This window comes from Oryzias melastigma, linkage group LG19 (assembly GCF_002922805.2).
Source record: "Oryzias melastigma strain HK-1 linkage group LG19, ASM292280v2, whole genome shotgun sequence".
Classification (NCBI taxonomy): Eukaryota; Metazoa; Chordata; class Actinopteri; order Beloniformes; family Adrianichthyidae; genus Oryzias; species Oryzias melastigma.
In genome coordinates, this window is record NC_050530.1 from 16181936 (window position 1) to 16203023 (window position 21088).

Sequence of the window (21088 nt, forward strand, 5' to 3'; positions counted from 1 at the left end):
TTTTAAGATGGAGTTGCTACAGAAGGATTTCCTCTTAACAAGAATCCAATATGTTATAAATTCAATGTACAATAATTCATCATTAGTAATCTTATCATTAGTCTTCAGGTATTTAAGTAATGGTCTTTTGGTTTTTCAGTGTGGCAGTCTTATGTTAACAGCTATGTTCTTTTGCCTTCTCTTTTGAGAACATTTTGTTATCAAATATTTTATTAATCCACAATCTGGATTTTATTCCTTTTTGCTCATGGGTTCCTTTTTGCCTGACGCTTGTAACATACAGGGGCAGAAATAGGCAGGGGTAGACAGAGTCAATTGCCAACGTGGCAAACTAGCAAAAAAACTTTGCCCCACACTTGCCCCACCCTCTATTTTTGAGTAAATTTTTGTCTCGTTATTGACAAAGACGAACACACTTAAAATGTTCTGGCTCCGCCCCTGCTAAAATTGAGTTGTTCACCTTTCTGCATATCCCTTCAGGGGGTCACCACAGCGAATCAGCTTTCACTGATGTGTACAGGTGGTTCGGCAGAGAGTTTATCTGGCACAGGGAGACCTAGACTTGGACCACTTATGGCTACCTAGTTAATGTGAAGGCTCTTGCCCAAAGACACACTGGGTGAAGAAGCTCATCACTATCACTAAAATGGAGTAAAAATAATAATTTGGAACTTGCTCATTTAATATTTTGGTTATGATTTTGTGATTAGTGAACTTCCATAATCTAATCAAAACATTGATGGGTCGAACTTCTTCCTTTCTTTTTTTAAACAGGGAAATAACGTTTAAACGGACTATTGACTTTCTGCCACCTGACAGTCAAAAACACCCACTAAAAACTGCTCAACCAAAATGAACCCTCTAGAACAGAGGAGGAAGCAGGATTTTATGAGTAAGAGTTCTGCTCCACTGAGCAAGTGCCACACTCTTGTCTTTCCTCCTCTGTTTTAGTCTGAAAACATGCCTTCCTCTTCTCTTCCTCCTACAAGCAGTAGTCCAGTTTCCACTGCAGCAGATCAACAGCACAGGTGGTAGTTGTTGTTAATTCAGAGTTTGGACAATCTAGACTGAAAGTTATGGTCATTTCATTTTTGATTTGGCTCATATTTCCCTCCTTCTTGTCTCAGGACTGGCACAGAAAAGCACCAGACTGCCCTCTTGTGGTTGCCTTATTCAAGCGTCAATAATAGGAGACAAAAATCCACAAAGTGGTGCATCGATTAGGGATAACCAACAAGGGGAAGGTGTTTGGAAGAGATTAATCTGCAAGACTACCTTTTCTTTGTTGGAGTGCATCACTGCAGCTAATCAGGCTGAACCATGCTTACCATGTTTCCCACAAATTCAATCCCTACATTACCCATGATCCTCTTAGCAGTCTGCTCTATTTGTGTTTTTTCCTTCATGAATGCAGAGGGTCACATGTTTGGTTTCTCTGCTTTTAAGCACATATGCACATCTATGGGAATCCCTGCCCACACCAAAACCATACCTAAAACTCTTATTAAAAGTGATCATAAACTTTAGGTAAAGGGTGTGGATTCACTTTGTGAAGTTCATAGCCAAATCAAAGAAACACTCTTCCTATTGGAGTCTTCAAATTCTTACTGTTTATTACATTAGGTTTATTTACTCAAGCATTACTTACTTGTTTGTTACTATTAGGTTTTTTTTTTGTTTGTTTGTTTGTTTGTTTTTTACCTAGAAAGCTCTTTTAGAGAGGGGAATATTGGAGTTCACAACATACTTTACAGTTTATATGCAGACCTTTCTCTATTAATAATGACCCACTCCAATGAGAATTGTGTTTTTAATGTGTTCTTGTAGCATTTTCTCATGAAATACACATATAAACAAATGTAAGATTAAAATTGTGCTTCTGAGTATTTCTATTCAAATCAGGGAAGTTAAAATGCACATTTTGAAAAGCTCAAACTCGTGATGCAGCAGGTGAAAGTCTGCTCTGCTCCATTCTGACACATTTGGAGACAAATAGATAAATGAACGTCTTTGTTTTCCTCGCCTGAGCTGGAATCTGGTTCAAAATTCTACGACTGGATAGCTCCAATATTGCTCGCCATTTTTGTTGCACTGGTAATGTTAAGTTGGAGCTGTGAGGGGCTTTAAGCTAGCAGGAGAGCATGTAAACAAATGAATCATGGGATATCAGTGGAAGGTTACTTCCTGCCAGCAGTCCAGCCCACAACACAGAGGTGAATTTCTAATGAACACACCACAAGTTGTGTTTGTGTGTCTTGAAAGAGCTCTGATGTTTGACCTTCTAAAGTTGAAGGTCAGATGACCTGCAGCAGTTTGTTTCTCTGTAGTTCGTCTGCAGTGTGCGTCTCACAGTGATCAGGGAGTTTGGGGCGTTTTCTTTCAAAAATTAGAGCCAATTACGTGATTCAACCTTGATGAACCAAAGCTTGATGAAAATATGTGCCCGCTATGATTTTCAAGGGTGGGTTTAGTTTGGGAATTTTTCCATATGCAGCCAAATGACCTTGTTCAGGTGCGTACCAGGAGCTAGGAGTAGGGAGCAGACATCATTGATTTGACACCGCATCCAGAAGGACACATATCACATACAGTTAGACTACGAGTCACACTTCCAGGACCGGGACTTTGGTCTCCTCACCATGATGGCTCAAAGCTAAGTCAAGCTTGGCTGGACTTTCAGACAAAGCTCACCAGACAAAGGTGGTTCTCCTGAAGAAAGCAGCAGCAGCTTTGGCGCAGGGTGTAGGAGAACGGTCGAAGATTCTGGTGGTCATCTGGGTTTGCACAGCCAAAAAGAGTGGATGGTCGTCGAAAAAGCATGCTGGATTTAAAGTTTGCTGGAGTTTAGTCTCAAAGCGGATCGTTCAATCAGTTTCAAAAATAAGAAGCACAAATGGTGATGGCTTCAAAATGATTAAAAGAAAATGCACAACAGTTACCAAAAAGGTTAAAGTAAATAAAACGGTCTTGGCCCAAGATTAGTTACGTGGGGTAAGTTGAAATAAAAGAAAACAAGACCAAAAGGATTGGAAGAAGTTTCCCTCTTCTTTCTAGAGCTGTTCTCTGCTCAAACCTGAACTCCAACAGAGCTCCAACTGAACTGAAGTGAGAGTATGCATGACCCTTTGACCTCAGAGGAGGCCTTGCTATCGGCCAATGGCTGCAGCCACATGTTTCCAGTGGATCCAACACTTTCATGTTTCCATAAAAACTGTTTAAACTATTCAAGAAAAATAAAGTTATTTCTCTTAAATGTTCAGAGCATTCAAAGATGTGTTGTATCATCAAAGTGTATTTCATGGTGAAAGTAAAGTGATGTGAAAACAAAAACAATCATGAAATACTTTTGTGATAAACAAGTTTGCATAAAGTTTTAAACTGAGTGAGTTTAGCTTAAACAAAGTTTAATAATCAACATTCAAACTTTTAATGAATAAACAATTAACTATGAAGAGATTTCTCATTGAAAATGATCAACTACATGTAGATCTAAAGTTTCTTAATCATCAAATGAAGAGGATGAACTCAAAACTTGAATTGTATTCTATACATTAAATCTCAGGTCACATTTGGGCCTCTTAGCATCCAAAGTGAAGCAAGATTCTCAAATGTCTCGATAAAATCTCCACAGAGGGTCTTTTATGGCCTTGGAAGGTCTGAGTCTTGAAACGTATTCCTGATTACATGGAAGCACATCTTTTTCCTAAATTTCTCATCCTTTGATAAATTAAACAAGTCAGAAGACATCGTAGCATGCTACACATCTGATCAGCCAGTGTAGAACGTGAATAACTTAAAATAAAGAAATATCATGGAAAAAAAAAGTTTTGCAAGAAGATGTTAAAAATGTTATCAGAGCAACAATAATTATTCTGACCCATAGAATGAGTAAAAGCTGTGTATTTCATAGAAGTCCATGAGATTTTAGATGTTTGGAGCCTGCAGGTACTTCCTATAATGTGAGGAAGGCAGGGTCACTCAGTCCAGTTCTCTTATACATTCTATCAGAGCAACACATAAATTATCCACCTTAATAACACAAGGAAAAACAAACTAAACTACAAACTCATATTAATACGAGACATTTAACAATAATACGTATCAAACTTGTTTCTTTTTAAGCTTTGAGAGTTCCACTGGATGGCTCCCACTTGAGACATGGCTCCAGTTCTTTAGTTTTAACTGTCATTAAAGTTCCATCCAGGACCAAACTGGTCCCGGTTTTGTTTAGGCCCACTTGACATTTGAGTGGAGCAGAACCAGAACCAGCTTTGTAATGAAGGTAAACATCTGGACCAGTCTGGCTCCTGGAACCTGTGAGAAATAAATCACATGCGTTTTTTACTCTTAATTTTTCACTTCAACTTTATATTTTTTATTGTAAAACATTTCCAATGATCTTTTGATAACGATTATGGAGTTTAGCCAATTATTGGTGTGAAATCTGAATTTGAACTATTCTGCTCCAGATCTCAGACCATCAACGGGTCTTGATCTTAACGCTTTTTCCACCTGGTTAAATAAATCAAATGAATAAATAGAAATCAAAGGTACTTGTGATTATTATAATTGATATGAATGAACTTCAGGAATAAACATTAAGTCTTTAGAAATGAACTGATCCAAGAGATGAAACTCTCTCCAAAGAGCCAGAGATTCACCTTTAGAAAGGTGAAGAGGGTGAGACGCAGCCCCCCCTCCGCGCGTGCGCACTGCGCAGAAAGCCCATTAGTTCTCCTCAATGGGCGGGTGCGTGCTGTTTGTGCGCAGCCTGTTAGAAATGAGAACACTTGAAAATCACGTGTGGACATGCCACGCGGGAATCTCACGGGCACGTACGGATCACGCGCACAAGCCGTGCATAAAGCATTTGCGCGCGGTCAGGGATACCTCACTGGAGAATGAATGACAGCATCCGTGAACTCAAAGCAATAATGCCGCATCATGCAGATGCGCACACTTGTGAGTGCGGCTCCGCAGGTGGTTGCGCGCACATCCGCGTGAACAAAGATCCTCTCTATTGTAACTGACTCACCAAAGTCTCTGCTGGCATCATTTATGGATCTGACGAAAGTTTATTCAGCCTAAACAGATACTTTGAAAAAAGTCAAATAACTTTATTGTGTTTCAGCGTGAGAAATAGAGGTGTGGGAGAGAGAAATCAATCAAACGGGAGAGTCTCTCGCCCAATCCGTGACAGTAGAAGCGGGGTTCTCCATTATTTTTCAGAATAAAAGATATTTTTAAAGCACTTTGCGTAAAAAAGGATTTTATTCTGAGTTTTTGCATTTACATCCAGCCTTAACATATCTTTCCCGCTTCTTAGCATCTGCTGAAATGAACGAAGCCTTCATCTTCCTAGCGGGAAAAGCTCCGCACAAAAATAATGAAGAATATTCCAGAACCGGGTGCGAGGCTCCTCCCACTTCGTGGGAGTTCGACTTCCTAAAGCATCTTTCAAAAGCTGTTTCAGGATATTTATTCAAGAATACTATGGGAAAAAAAAAAGAATTAAAAAACGAATGCTGATTAGTGCGCATGCGTATAAATCCGGGGAATCCCCGGAATTTTGCGCATGCGTATAAATCCGGGGAATCCCCGCATTTCTGCGCATGCGCATAAATTCGTCACTGACGTCATTTGACGTACTAAATGGGTATTGTTGTCAAATGACGTCAGAGGAAAAAGTTCTTATTCTTGACCCCCGATCCAACCGACAGACACTTCGTTGAAGCCCCTCGCCGAGACAAGTTCGACCCTTTTTACACTGAAGATATTTGTCTGAGCTACTTTTAGTTTCACACTGTATCTTTGACGGAAAATTATCATCAGAATGTCGGATGATATATTTGAAGTGGAGGTTAACACCCTTCTTCCAAGCAACTGTGGTCTCTATCTGGTGGAAAAGTTCCTTGGAGAGGGAACTTTTGGAAAAGTAGCAAAATGCAGGGATTTGACAACAAACCAAGAAGTTGCTGTTAAAATCACAAAACCTTCACATAGAGACTCAGGTATATTTGAATTAAACGCCCTGGTTGAAATTACCAAGCTCGATGCAGATAAATACGGCTTGATCAAGTTCCTCGACTGGTTTGAGTACAGAAGCCACATCTGCATCGTTTATGAAATGTTGGACCAAAGCCTTTATGACTTCATGGATATTCGCGAAGACCGTCCCCTGTTAATCCATGAAATCAGAACCATTGCTAGGCAGCTGCTAATTTCCCTGACAGGTCTGAAAGAAATCAACATGGCCCACTGTGACATTAAACCAGACAACATCATGCTGGTGAACCAAGCTTCAGAGCCTTTTAGGGTCAAACTGATCGACTTTGGCATGACTAAAAATCCTAGAGACATAGAAACTGGATCTTTTATGCAGAACGTTGGTTTTAGGGCCCCTGAAGTCATTCTGGGTCTGCCTTTAGATGAACGTGTGGACATGTGGACAGTTGGGTACACTCTTGCCTGGCTGTACACAGGATTTCACATCCATTCAGTGGACTCAGAGTACACCGTCATCAGATCTTTGACGATGAGACAAGGAATGCCTGACCAGAAACTTTTAGACAAGGGGTTGTACACCAAAAGGTTTTTCACTCTGACTGAGGATGAATCCACATTTGTCTGGAAGTTAAACACACCTGAAGAGCAGAACAAAAAATCAAGGCACGGGGTCAAATTCAGTCGTTGCTGCCTTTCCTATGATGATCTTAAAAATTTATACCAAGATAAGACAAAGACGGGAGAGGTGAAAATGTTCATCAAACTTCTAAGGCGGATGCTAGAAATAGACCCCAACAAACGGATCACTCCAGAGGAAGCTTTGAAACATTCATTCTTCACTATGGAACAGCCCTCTGCTGACTCTGAGAAAAGCAATTCTCAAGAGTCGACATCCGAAAAGGGACACCCACAACCTAAAAAGACGACTGTTCCTCAGGAGCCAGCAGCTGCTCCCCAGGAAAAATCCAGGAGTGAGATTAAGGATGACGAGGGTGAAAAAAGCAACACTCAAGCTGGCTCACGAAAGAGAAAACGCAGTGTTGAACAAAGCCAGGATCCTGAACAGTCATCACCAACTGGGAGGGCAGTCAAAAAATCCAGGACTGAAATCAAGGAGGACATCATTCAACAAGAGGCTGCAAAAAGCAACTCTCCTGCTGGCTCACGAAAGAGAAAACGTGGTGTTGAACAGAACCAGGACCACGACTACTGTTTGCAAAGGGAGCCAGCTGTTAAAAAATCCAGGATCGAGAGCAAAGAGGATGTCCTCCAACAACAAGAGGCTGCAAAAAGCAACTCTCCTCCTGGCTCACGGAAGAGAAAACGCAGTGTTGAACCGGGCCAGGATCCTGAACCGAGTCCACAAACTGAGTCACCAAGTAAAAAGAGGAAAACTTGGTAGATAATTTCACCATCCAGCTTCAGGAAATTCCTCTCAAGCAGCCTGAAATCGTGGTCCAAAAAAAAAAAAACCCTAGATGACAGTGATGGCTGCTTGTATGTCACCCGCCACCCCTTCTTACACATTGTAAAATCCCTCCAAAGCACCTTCAACAATTCGGTCACTGACTGCCAGGTTTACACTCTGTGGAAACAATTATCCCCTAAACAGACTTCAAAAACAGGGGCAGCACGTTGGTCTGTTGGTCAACATGGTTGACTGACAGAACCGCGTCTGCGTGGGTTTTCTCCGAGCGCTTCGGTTCCCCCCACTTTTACAAATGTATTAGTAAATATTCAGTGACCTTTACGCAAGTGTAGACCTAAACTGAATTATTTAGCTTCCAGCTTTTCGATATTGCTATAAAGTTAATATAATTACCAGATAAAAATAAATAATATGAATATATTAATCATAAATTTATTACAAAAATGATTTAAATAGATATTTAAAATAATTAGATAAAAAGTAAACAAAAAAACAAAAAAAACTTTAACATGTACAAATGGCAATGCACTCTGTTATTGTAACTTATCCAAAAAGAGGGGCAGCACGTGTGTCTGTTGGTCAACATGGTTGGCTGACAGAACCGCGTCTGCGTGGGTTTTCTCCGAGCGCTTCGGTTCCCCCCACTTTTACAAATGTATTAGTAAATATTCAGTGACCTTTACGCAAGTGTAGACCTAAACTGAATTATTTAGCTTCCAGCTTTTCGATATTGCTATAAAGTTAATATAATTACCAGATAAAAATAAATAATATGAATATATTATGTATAAATTTATGACAAAAAGTATTTAAATAGATATTTAAAATGATTAAATCAAAAGTAAACAAAAAAACATCAGTCACCAAATTTTTTAGGGAAATAACTCAAACAAATCCTGTGGTTTTCTCCGAGTACTTCGGTTTCCCCACAATAATTATTAGTAATTGGCTAGTGACTGATTTAGTCCCCTTCCAGAATCGCCACCTTAACGTGGTGCAGGGGTTTGCGTGTCCGAATGATCCCAGAAGCTGTGTTGTTAGAAGCATTAACATGCTTCTAACAACACAGCTTCTGGGGGACGGGCCAGACTAAGGGCGATTCAAATCAAAAACATCTTATCATAGAGTGCAATTATTCCTCCCAAGAGTCACCAGAACCTCAACCTGGAGCCAGGGGTGGAGGGATGACTCATAAACTAGTTTGTAATGGCTGTTACTTGTTCCATGTTTTCTGTTCAGCACAATCCAAATGAGCTCAGCGTTTTTCACCTTTGATTCTTTTTCTAACTTTTATGGACTGAAATTCTTTGCCAGCAAACACAGAGGTTTGACTTAAGCTACCTTATGGTTCATTCACACTGGTCGTTGCAGATGTGACGGAAGCATAAAGTTTCGATGTTAAGTCAATGTAAAGACGCAGTCTAAACTTGGGCCACAGATTTACCGAAAACTGTCTGGTTACTGTTTAGGAAAGGCAGGATACGTCCTGGATGGGCCGCTAGCCTGTCATGGAGCCCATGGAGCTCAAACTTAAGAGCTTGCTGTGCTAGCCAGCTGCCCAACATAGCAAGAGCTGCTGCACAGAGCAAGCGATAGCTATGGCACTGGGTGGAGAGCTGTCTCATACAGGGACGCCAGCTTCTGTGGCTCTCCTGTCTCCGTCAGCAGAGCTCAGCTAGCTGCGAGCTATTCACTAGCTGCAAGCTATCAGCTAGTTGTGAGCTATCTGCTAGCTGCCAGCTATCCTCCAAGGTGTCCAAAGAGAGGCAGCAGATGCGAAGAGACAAATAGGCCAAACAGAACTGTAAACTGAAAAAGTAAAACGTTAGATTTGTCTCAGCTTTCATGTTTGGTCAAAAAAGCCAAAGGCACTGGTAATGGTACGCCTGCTTTAGCCGGTTGGGGTTCGATTCCCTGCAGTGTCCAAACAATATTTTGACTTTCAAACATGAAATTTTGAGCATTGCAAGCGCAAATTTAAAAGGTAGTGAGACAAATTTTCTAATTAACTATAAAACTTTTGAAGAAAATTTAAATCTAAACACTTAAATAGCTAAAAAAAAAATGCAACAAATGTTAGCCTGATGCTAATATGGGGGCTGATGCTTATTCTTTTTCTTTATTTGAATTTCCATCCATCCATCCATTTTCTTGACCGCTGTGTCCCTTTCGGGGTCGCGGGGGTGCCGGAGCCTATCCCGGCTACTGATGGGCGAAGGCGGGGTACACCCTGGACAGGTCGCCAGTCCGTCGCAGGGCCTCAATCACACACACATTCACTCTCACATTCACACCTAGGGGCAATTTAGAGTCACCAATTAACCTATGAAGCATGTTTTTGGACAGTGGGAGGAAGCCGGAGTCCCCGGTGAAAACCCACACATGCACGGGGAGAACATGCAAACTCCACACAGAAAGGTCCCAGCCGGGATTCGAACCGGGGCCTTCTCGCTGTGAGGCGAGAGCGCTAACCACTGCGCCACCGTGCAGCCCTATTTGAATTTCCATTTTGCATTTTTCAAACATTAAATTTCTTCAAATTTGTATTTAGTATTTTTCTTGTGTGCACAAGTTTATATTTTAGCATATTCAATTCCCACAAAGATGTGCCCTGAAAATAAAAAATCTTAGCTCACAAAATGCAAAATTGTGGCCACAAAAATCTTATTTATCCAGACAAAATAATTACATGTTCCCAGGAATGATTAATTTGAGGAAAACAATTTATTATTTATTTTTTTTATTGTCATGTCCAAGGCTCTGTATATTTCTAAATAAATAGATGAGCAGATATATAATTGCCTCCTTTGTTTTGGTATTTTTTGACATATATACACAATACGATTTCACTACGGACTGAACAAGAATGGTTTAAATACAGTAAATGACTGATAAAAAAAATTCATGGTAAGTCGAAGCAGTTTCTTAGCAACAGTTCAGCATTTATTTTGAAATTGTCTTGCTGTTATTGTGGAATAAATCACTAGGGAGATATTTTGTGATGTTTCTCGTTTTCTCCTCAGTGTTGGTGAGTAAAACACAAAAGAAAAGCTGCAGAAACTACCCCATCTTTGAAACATGCATTTAACACGTGGCAGCTTTTATTTTGAAATTCCTACAGACTCAAAGAGCTCCATGTTTGTGTTGAATGAGAGTCTGGTTTTAGGCAAACATCAGATGGAGGATGGATGGAGTTCCCTCATTGATCAGACCCTGATCAAATAAATTCCTTAACTGAACATTATTATTGAGCATAAATTGTGATTTCTGCTCATAAAACCTACAAGAAAAGAATTTAAGAAAATTAGAATTTTATGGAGAAATCTGCCCAAATATTGCAGGAAATGAATGTTTTAAACTGAGTTTCTCCTTCACAGCATGAGTAAACCACAGCAGTTTATAGCTAAGAAAGCTGCCTGTTCACAGAGAGCTGTGTCCAAGATCTAAAGAAAGTCTGATCAATGGGCAAATGGTGGCAGGAGAAGATGTAGCAGGAAAAGAAACAACTGTGGGGTTAATGGATTATCAAAAATATTCAAGAAGCTCCAGACATCCAGAAAGAGTGGAATGAGGTTAAGGAAAAGTTTCAAAATCCAACACCTTCAGACGTATTAAGGAGATGGGCTACAACTGTCCTCGGGTCAAGAAGGGCCGGACGCCAGTTCTTCACGCTTGTTTTCTGATAAAAGGAAAGTGTGTGTTTGCGAATCAAGGATTTGGAGGAAGATGGCCGTCTTCCGTTGCACTGTGGGGGTGGGGGTGGGGGGGAGATTTGGACCACTTGGCAGTGGCCTCCTATGGCCGCCACATGGACTTGCCTCTCCCCTCAGTTTTAAATGCACTTTAGACAATGCTCTACTCACCAATTTTAACTGCACCCTTTAGTACGCAGACTCTTACACTACAAAATATACAGTCTAAAACACTCACCAACACACATACATCACACAAGGAAGGTGGGGCCTTCAACCATCTGTCCCCTACCTCATCCCTGATGAGGGGCGGGGACCCACAACAAAAAAGCAAGTAAACAATATATATATATATAATGATATATAAATAAAGTTTAGCATTAAATACAACAGGTTTATACTCAATAAACCCCTGTTGTGACAGTAAAATCTGTCTAACACAAGACGCTCTCAGCTCATATCTGTTTGCTCTGTTGGACATGACATGTGAAAAAAAGGATTTGGAGGAAGTCTGGTCAGGAGCAGAACCAAAGCTGCTGGAGGTCCAGTGTGAAATCTCCAGTCAGTCATGCTTTGGGCTGCAATGTCCAGCGCTGGTGTTGGTAAACTCTGCTTTCTTCAATCTAAAATTGCAGTCTAGCAGAGTGTTCTAGAGGACTTCATGATTTCTTCTGCTGAGGATCTGGATGGAGATGCGGGTTTGGCCTCTATACATACTATTGAACTATTAAAGATGAACATATCAATTAGAAAATACTTCATTTTGATTGATGTGGTCATAGTCTTTATCTTTTTGCTAAAACTAATAAGAAAATTAAGATTTCTCCAGTTTTCTTATTTCGTGAAATTCTGTTTTTGTGGGTTTTATGAGCTGGAACCCCAATTCATGTAAAAAAAAATGGAATCTTTAACCTATGAACGTTTAATTCTTTGGTATGGAATCATGGAAATAAACTTTTCAATATTTTAATTCTTTAGAAAGGGTTTTTAAGTTGGATTGCGCTTTCTGAGACATTTATTAGTTATCTTTTGTTTCCGATTAATTTGAATTATTGCAAATCAACTGCAAGAACATTTTAAGAGGATAAAAAGAGCAAAATGAGAACGGAAGTAAAAATAAATTAAGCAAAAAACAAACTCACCAAATCTATTTTACATATTACTAAAGCACAAAATAAAACACATCTAAATCTATGAGCTGATTTCACACCGGCATTTATCCAATCAGTATGTTGTATTTGTAATTTTTTATAGCAGATTACTTTCTAGAGTTCCCTGCAATTAATGAACAAAACATTTTTGACCTCCATTTGTCTCATTTAATTAAGATACAAAGTCTTTCTTACTAAATACACCTGTTGAATAAACTGGAAAATGAAGTTTTTAGCTAATTTTAAAGCAAGTGAACACAGGTTTATTATCAATGTTTCAGACTTTTTAAAATACATTTGAAAACCAACGATTTTTGAATGTGAGCAGTTACAAAAGTAAATTTATACTTTAATTATTTCACTTTGACAACACATAACCAATCAAAGAAGAAAATAAATCAGATATACAATAGATAAAATGGCAGTTTTGTGCACAAGCATTGTATTACATCAATTGTAAACTGGCAGGACAAAGTTATTAAACAAAAGAACTCAAGTGCAGATTTTATGCATAACTATTGGCACTCTAAAACATAAGTCTTCCATACCTTTAAGTTTTGTAAATAAATTAATTCAGTTATAATTTTGTCCTCTAGGTTCTTAACAGCAAAAACAATGTTTCCTATACTATAAAGGAGACATCAAACTGGGCACAAAATGCCCAGCTGGTAGAGTGAAATGTTTGGTCCACATGTAGAAAGAATCTACTTCCAATCTGAGTCACCGTTTTACATATAAATATATATTCAAATGTAAAAAAATAAGGTAGATTTTTCTTTAAAAAAGTCTCCTCCTAAGTCCGCTTGGTCAATTTACTTTGGATTTTCCCTGTACAGAATGCCACGTGGTTGAAACTAATGCACAGATGCTACAGTCACGACAGAACAGCGTTCTGTTTTCTTAAGACATCATTGGATAAAGAAAAATATATCAAAAGTGTCTATGTGCAGTTTCACATAAATCTCAAATGGCCTTGACGTCAATCATGTGGCCGTGTTGGGTCCCCTGCCTGAGGGTCTTGATTGCCTGCAGCTTCTTTCCATGAAGAGTGAAGCGCGACCAGGCGGCCAGCTGCAGCAGTGCACACGTGATAGGCACGAAGACTAACATGTAGAAGCAGCCGAGGCGCAGAGGTGGAGTTCCTGAGCCGGAGGAGATGTCAGGGGCCAACACCGAGTCCTTCACAGGCTGCCGTTCAAAAATATCATAACCTAGTGAGAAGAACACAACATTTGGTAAACGTATAACTATTCCTAACATATTTGACACATTTCTGAGACCACTTTCTCATTAGCAGGATCCACTTTTCTTAAAAAATGCCCTGTAGTTCATCATCATTCCACTAGGGGCAGTAGAAGGGAGTTTTTCAAAATGGCTCCTTCCATCCATCCATCCATCTTCTTGTCCGCTTCTTCCCTTTCGGGGTCGCAGGGGTGCCGGAGCCTATCCCGGCTACTGAAGGGCGAAGGCGGGGTACACCCTGGACAGGTCGCCAGTCTGTCACAGGGCCTCAATCACACACACATCCACTCTCACATCCACACCTAGGGGCAATTTAGAGTCACCAATCAACCTATGAAGCATGTTTTTGGACGGTGGGAGGAAGCCGGAGTCTCCGGTGAAAACCCACGCATGCACGGGGAGAACATGCAAACTCCACACAGAAAGGTCCCAGCCGGGAGTTGAACCGGGGCCTTCTCACTGTGAGGCAAGAGCGCTAACCACTGCGCCACCTTGCAGCCCATAGCTCCTTCCATGAAATAAAAAAAAAAAAACTTGGCTAATTTTCAAAACTTTATGGTGATAATAGCTCATCAATTGTTATTCATTTTTATAAATTGCTACTTTCTGTGTTGAAAAATGTCAAATTTGTTGATAATTAATTCTTTATAAGATAGTTACTCCATGTTAGGAACACGTGCATCAAATTTGAGACAGTGAGTACATAAGGTGCCATTTTCCTGAGCACTCACGTCATTTAGGCATCTTAAACTAACATTTTTGAAGAAAAAACATACTAAATCACCCGAACGTATCATAGTTGAAACTAACTATAACTTATAAAAATGATAAAGTAAACCTTTATTTGCAGATTTGATCAAAGTGTTTAAAAAACATCTTAATAAAAAAAAAATCTTGAGTTTTCTTTCCATTTTTTGATGTAGTGAGTTTACAGGTTTAATTTCGGAATTCACTATTTGATTGAAAAAACTGTAAAACAGTAAAATCTTTCAAAGAAACCCATAGAAACTTCAAAAAAAGTGAGTAAACAGTAGATGATCATCTACAAACTAAAGAAGCTATTTTTAAATAGATTTTTGCAGGGATGAGAAAACCCCTAAATGATCTAGAAAGTGTTGGTGCTCATACCCGTGTAAACACAAAGAAGCCAGGTGCCGATGAGGGGGGCAAACGTCTGACCGGGCTTGGTCAACAAGGCAACCATTCCAAAGAGGAGGGCAGAGGCCGCCTGCTGCCGTCGGTTCACCACAAAATCTTCATCCACCAGGTCAGAAATGACCAGTTTCAGCAGCTTGCAGGTGCCTTCTGTAAAGACTCGGTTACTGAGAGAAAGACAGAGGTGGAGAGTGTTGAAGTTATAAAGCATCACTGGTAAAGCAGTGAGTTGCATCAGTTTTCTAATAGAGGTTTGATCTTGTGTTCACTCGCCGTGTTTGGATTTAGCTTTGAAAACCCTACAAAGTCACTCGTGGTCATACCTGGCGATGAAGATGCACAGCAGATAAATGTGGTCAGCCCCAGCCAGCAGCATGACCAGACCAAGTCCCAGCTTGAGAAGAAACAACCACTTGATAACCTGGTAAACCCCGTTACGCTGGCACAGAGTCAAGAAATACAAATTGTTCAAGTGGGGAGCAACGAAGGAGATCCCTGTGTGGAAGCAGAAGCCACATATTAAAACCACTTTCATTCTCAATGTGTCCACGCATCTTGTGTTTATAAAATACAGTATTTGTGTTATTTAATTTCCTTACCGAGTAAGATTGAACCTGTGGAGGCAGAGATGCTGTCGGACAGGAGATGTTCCAGAAAAAGAGGAAAGAAATTGCTGTTGAAGTGGCAGTGAAACACCTACAACACGAATAAACCCAAAGCTTTATGGAAGAGAACTTATTATCTGTGAATAATCATAAATAAAATCACATACAAAACTGTACATTTAGAACATCGATTCACAATTAAGGCTGTTAATCATTAAAAAAATATGTCGGATTAATAACACTTTTGAGTTGTGATTAATCACCATATTTTTGAACAAAAATAGGCCAGAGAGGTATTTTTTCCTTCATTTTTATTGTCTGAAATGTTTAAATTTATCAAGTGTTAATCCAGAAGTGTAATTTGTGTTCACAAAACACTTCAACAGTAAGATAAGCAGAACTCTAAGGACTTTTATGTCTGCAGCATTGCTCCAAGAAAACAGAGATGCTATAAACATAAGAAACGAACCTGCAGCCCTAAAAAAAAAAGTTCCAGTAAATAGATCCATCACTAAAGTTCTTGTTGCAATGCAGGATTTTTTTAAAACTTTATTTTGAAAGGGTCTACGAGCAGTTACAAACTACTGCAGCTGCTTTGGTGTGAATTTGGATTTAAGATAAAAAAAACACAGATGTATAAATCTAAAAAATGCCATTTGTGTGAGTTTTGACTTTTTTTCTTACCTGAATGAGGTTCATGGACACGAACCACAAAAAGTTCTTGTGTTTGGAGAGCTGCTTCAGGTACTGTCCAATAGTGACGGGCTTCTCTGCGTTTGTAAACGGAGCATTCCCAACACTCAGCCTAAGACAGAACGAAGAATGATAATGAGATTTGAAGATGAAATATATGGAGATATGTTTCAGAGTTTTTGAATGTCTTACTCTTTCAGTGCAGATGCTTCATCCTGCTTTGGAAGGATTTCCTTTTTGAAACGAAGCTGGAGCTTCCGAGAAACAAAGAAAAAGCCCAGGATGGAAAAAGCCGCCAGCGTCACGCAGAAGTAGCGGAAGTAGTAGAAATCCTCTTTGTCCCAGAAGCCGTAGGACATAAAAACGGAGAAGGAGCCCAGCGCGCTGAACAGAGAGCAGTAGAAGTTCAGGCTTGTGCGAGCCGTGGCGGACACGGCGAGGTCGGCCAGCAGGGCGCTGTGGTGGAGGTCCACCATGGTAAGGAAGCCATCGTACAAGCACAAGCACAGCAGGAACTGCAGGCCTGGCCGGGCCCACGCCACCCAAAACGCCAGGAAGGACAGAGCGAAGAGGGGCCCATTTGTGGAGAGGGCTTTCAGGCGCTTCAGCACCACCTCTGGGGATGTGATGTGGGAGCCAGACCTGCAACAAAACAAAGAGAGACAAGTTATGAAATCTGTAGGAAACAGACAAGATCACAGATAAATTAGGAACTTCATTAGGATTAAATTGGTGCAAATCTCGTGAATTGGGCACAAAACAGGAACGGATCATTTAATTTGCTAGTGTCCTTCCACTGGATTACCATCAAGTCAGGAGAGTGGCCTTGGCTTATCTTTATTTGAAAAAACAAAGATCAGGCTCACCAGAAGAATAAAAAAGCATTTTTAGACTTTTTATTTTAATTATTGCATATATCTGTTTGAGAAAGCTAGAAAATTTCAAGTTTTCACCAGATATTACTCACAATCTAAGTTCAAAGCAGCTAATAAGAAAACTGTGATGACCCAGCATTCTAGTAGCATTTAAACGCATCACTAACGGACGAATCTTGGAGATGTGAAAAGAGTCACACATCAGATTTGTGCATAAATGTGGTTTTGTGTGTGTGTGTATCAGGTGATTCGTGTGTACTTTTTAAAGATTTGTGCATATAGGTAGTATCAAGCCATTGTAATTTAGCACAAATCGAATGAGACTAATTTCTCTTCATACGTTTACGCACATTTACATAGACTTTTCATTGGATGTGGCCATTTGAACGCGTGTGAACACAGCTTGATTTACTGTAACTCAAGAAGATGTGACGTCCAAACCAAACAATGACACAACATTTTCTGTCACCGCCTTCAAATTACACAGGCCCGTTTTCCCTTAATCGCTCCGAAATGTAAACACAGATGGCAGCTTCATCTCTGAAAATGATTCACTCGTCTTGTTGACAGTAATGGAACCGGTAAAGGGAGAATGTTGTCAAACATCTGAGTGTGCGTGCAACCTTAAATGTCTTCCGTGACCAAATCAGAACCCCAACAAATATCTGCAGCTTGACTGAAAAGTCAGCAGGAATCGTGACAATAAGAGGAACAAAAAACACCAGAGAACGTTGATGACAACTTATCAATTTCAGATTAAATTTGAATTTTAAAGTTTTATTTCAATGTATTGTAGTGCTGGGCGATAAGGAAAAAAACGTATATATCAGAACATTATTTTATATGTGATATATATCACAATATACCACACTAAAGTATAATTTAGGCTATTCTCTGATGTTTTTTAACAAAAATATATATTTTTTTACTTTTAATTTTTTACTGAATAATTACAAATAAAAAACATTTTTGCTTCCTATTTATAATGTTATATTTTATTTTAAACATTACAGCAAACTTAACTAAACTTCTAATTTGTCTTTTCAGGTAATCCAAGAGGTTTAAATGTATCTATTTTTCCAGAAAAGGAATTAATGCATTTTTTAACCATGTGATACATTTGTTAGTCAATTAATATTATTTTAACGGTACTTTAGAAAGCATTTTTTCAGTTTCCACCATTAGATGAAATATAAATTGATAGGTGACCTTTTACTAAGTGATTAAAAAATAAATATAGACACTAGAGGATGAAAACACTCACTGAGGACTGCTGAGGAAGGCGCGATCACTCAACCAGCCAAAGAGAGGATCGTTGAAACTGTTCCAGATGAGGAATATAGTCTAAAGAGCAGAGAAGAAGACAATAAAGTATACTTTATTTGTAAAGAAAAAAACTCCAGGTTTGTCCTAACTCACCTCTCCCACCCAGAAGGAGACTTTATCAATCTTATAGATGGACACAAACGTCTCCACATAATAAAGGAGAAAGACATTGTGGAGGATGGAGGTAAACAGGGCCAGTGAACCATAAAGCACTGCAGTGGAGAGGACGCCATTCCAGCAGAACCAGGTGCTCCTGCCCATTCTTCTGTCTCAGGCTCTCTGCTTCAACCTTTCTCTGTGCCAAGCTGCAATCATCTCCCAGCCTGGCCTTCTGAAGGCAACCATATCATCATAGCCTGCAAAAGCACAAAACTGCATTAAAAAAAACAGTTTTAAGAGCATAAACAATATTCTTCCACACAAAAGAAACTGTGTATTTAAAGACAATTTTTGATTTCAGGATGGTTTGTTAGGCAGCAGGTTCTTGTTTTATTTACTATGTCTCTCTGCCAGATGTACAGTGTTTAACACCAACTTCCTGTTTGCATAATAAGCACTTCCTTTTACCAACACGTCTCATGTTTGTGCTGGATTCCACCGCCCCAAAGGGACACACTTCAGATCAACATATTAGTGCAACACAGAACATACAGAATGATTTACGTAAATTACAGAAACTGTAAGTGCAGATTAAATATATATATATATATAATTTGATTTTTTTCTGTTTCACAAAACGCTATTTTGTTCCCATCAGAGAATGCAAATCCTCTATTTTGTGTAACCACTGTTTTACTTGCGCTTTGGAATGATGTGTCCTCTGGCATGCAACGCTGAGGAATTCATTTAATGAGACGGAAAAAGTGACTGCTGAACACATGTATGACTCCTGCAGGCTACAACTTGCTCTTTTCTTTCATCCTGACACAAAAATCCATCAAAACTTATAGCAACTGTTTAAAGAGTTTTGCATGTAAACCCCAATCTGAAGCCTCAAGTTAGATCTTACAGAAATGTCTAAACTTCTATCAACTCTGCTACTTCGAATCAGATGTTTTTTATAATTAGATTCATTTTTTCAAGGACACACCTTAACACGTGTTTACTTAAAATAATGAACTAAATGAACTAAGATCAACTCATTGGCCTATTGGTAGAGTGTCCGCCTTGAGACTGGAAGGTTCAAATCCAGGCAGAGTCACACTTTAGACTCTAAAAATGGGGCCCAATGCCTCCCTGCTGGACACTCACGTTAAGGAACTTGACTGCGGGGTAAACCACCGAATGGTTCCAAGCGCGGCTGTGTCTGCAGCTCATCTCTCCCCCACAGGAGGGGTCAAAGAAGGAGAACAAATTTTGCATTTCTTTTTGAAAAAATCAAGTTTGGAATGAATTTTAGAAAAGGGTTGTGGACTTAATAAATTGTTAATCTTCCAAATTTTGCATATTGTGATATTTCTGCTTATGACGTTCATTTTGTTTATTATGGATAGATGTGTAGATAGAACTTTAATGGATGTCACAACAAGGAAATGGATTTGTTATCATAGCTCTAAAAGTATAATGCATATAAAATGCAATAATTAGCGACAACAGTTTGATAATAATAATCCACCCTAAAAACAAGGTTACAAGAGATGCTTAATGAATAAATAAATACATTAAACAAATAAACTGATTTTAAAACACTTGACAGTAGAAGTAAGACACGTGACTTATACTAATGGGAACCGAAAAATCCCAATAAAATAAAATAGCTTTTTATTCTTACCCATTATCTTATCTCTCTTACATTTAGCAGATAGAATAAAAATAATAATAAACGTAATGCCAAGTTTGTAAAGAAGCTTTCAGATCACTAACTAAAAAAATAATAGTTTAAGACAGAAGAAACGAACAGTAAATAATAGTATGACTGGGTTAAGTTTTACTTCGAGCAAACGACTAGCACTAGCTTAGTGAATGCTAGCATTAGCTAGCTGGTTAACGTTATCAGGCGGCTAATCTGAAGATTAACGTATTTACAAACGGAGCCTTAAAAACGCGTAGAAACAAAAACGTGTTGCATACCGTCAGAAACTATCGCTCTCCCGAAAGATTACGAGCCGTTTTAATCGCCAGAGAGCTGATATTGGTGGCTCGGGAGCGGCGCTTCAGCCCCAGACGGTCCACGTCACGAGTGGGTGACACACACGCATGACGACGGGAGTGGATTTGTAGAAAAGGTTTTCCCAACATTGGAGACACATTGATAAGAGAAGCAGCGCCCCCCAGTGGCACAATGGGGAAATGAAATAAAATAAAATAAAAATAATGACATTTTCTGATTTATTTAAAATTTACTGATTTGAAGTTGGGTTTTAATATGCAAACTTTAAATCATGCTTTTAAAACACACCAAATCGTATTAAAATAAATGATGTACATTCCTCACATTGCTTAAAATTATTGTATTTAATTATTTTTGAAACACTTTAAATTAGCTATTCCATAAATATTTTAATATTTGATCTCTGAATGAGTGTAATCTGCTGCTAAAAAATCTTAATTTGAGTAACACCGTTCTAATTTGTTATCATTATAGAAAAAATATGTAGTCTTATTCTTAATTTTATTTTTTATGTTAGTCTTTCTATCACAACAAAGGACTGTTTTAGATAAACATAGAAAAAAATGATGAAACAGTTCTTTTGACTGAACTTAAAAGTTTGAATTAGAAAGAAAAGAAACAAAAAAATGCGGTTTATCATTTACTTTATGGTACCAGTTGATTTTGTGAAAGGCCAACAACATTTTTATGCACAGATTTTCCATATTGAAAACGTATTTTATACTACGTGCTACAGTGTAATTTTTAATCATAAAATCCCAGTTAGTAACGTTTACGTTTGAATGCATTCACTTGCTAAATTGT

The 21088-nt window shown here is 39.0% G+C and overlaps 1 protein-coding gene across 2 annotated transcripts; it reads right to left on the reverse strand.

Annotated features, from left to right (window-relative positions):
- Nucleotides 1–12432: 12432 nt before the first annotated feature.
- On the reverse strand, nt 12433–20438 carry mfsd13a (major facilitator superfamily domain containing 13A). 2 transcript variants are annotated; one of them, XM_024285598.2, is made up of 9 exons: nt 20245–20433; nt 18268–18530; nt 18113–18192; nt 16166–16615; nt 15965–16085; nt 15275–15371; nt 14999–15170; nt 14649–14842; nt 12433–13489 (listed from the first exon to the last, which is right to left on the reverse strand). In XM_024285598.2, exons 2-9 carry the CDS (start codon nt 18433–18435, stop codon nt 13242–13244), a joined length of 1530 nt encoding a protein of 509 aa, XP_024141366.1. In that variant the 5' UTR covers nt 18436–18530; nt 20245–20433; the 3' UTR covers nt 12433–13241. The 2 variants fall into 2 exon arrangements, with proteins under 2 accessions (XP_024141366.1, XP_024141367.1); XM_024285599.2 differs by lacking the exon at nt 15275–15371 and having other exon boundaries at nt 14999–15114; nt 20245–20438.
- Between the last annotated feature and the right edge of the window lie 650 nt (nt 20439–21088).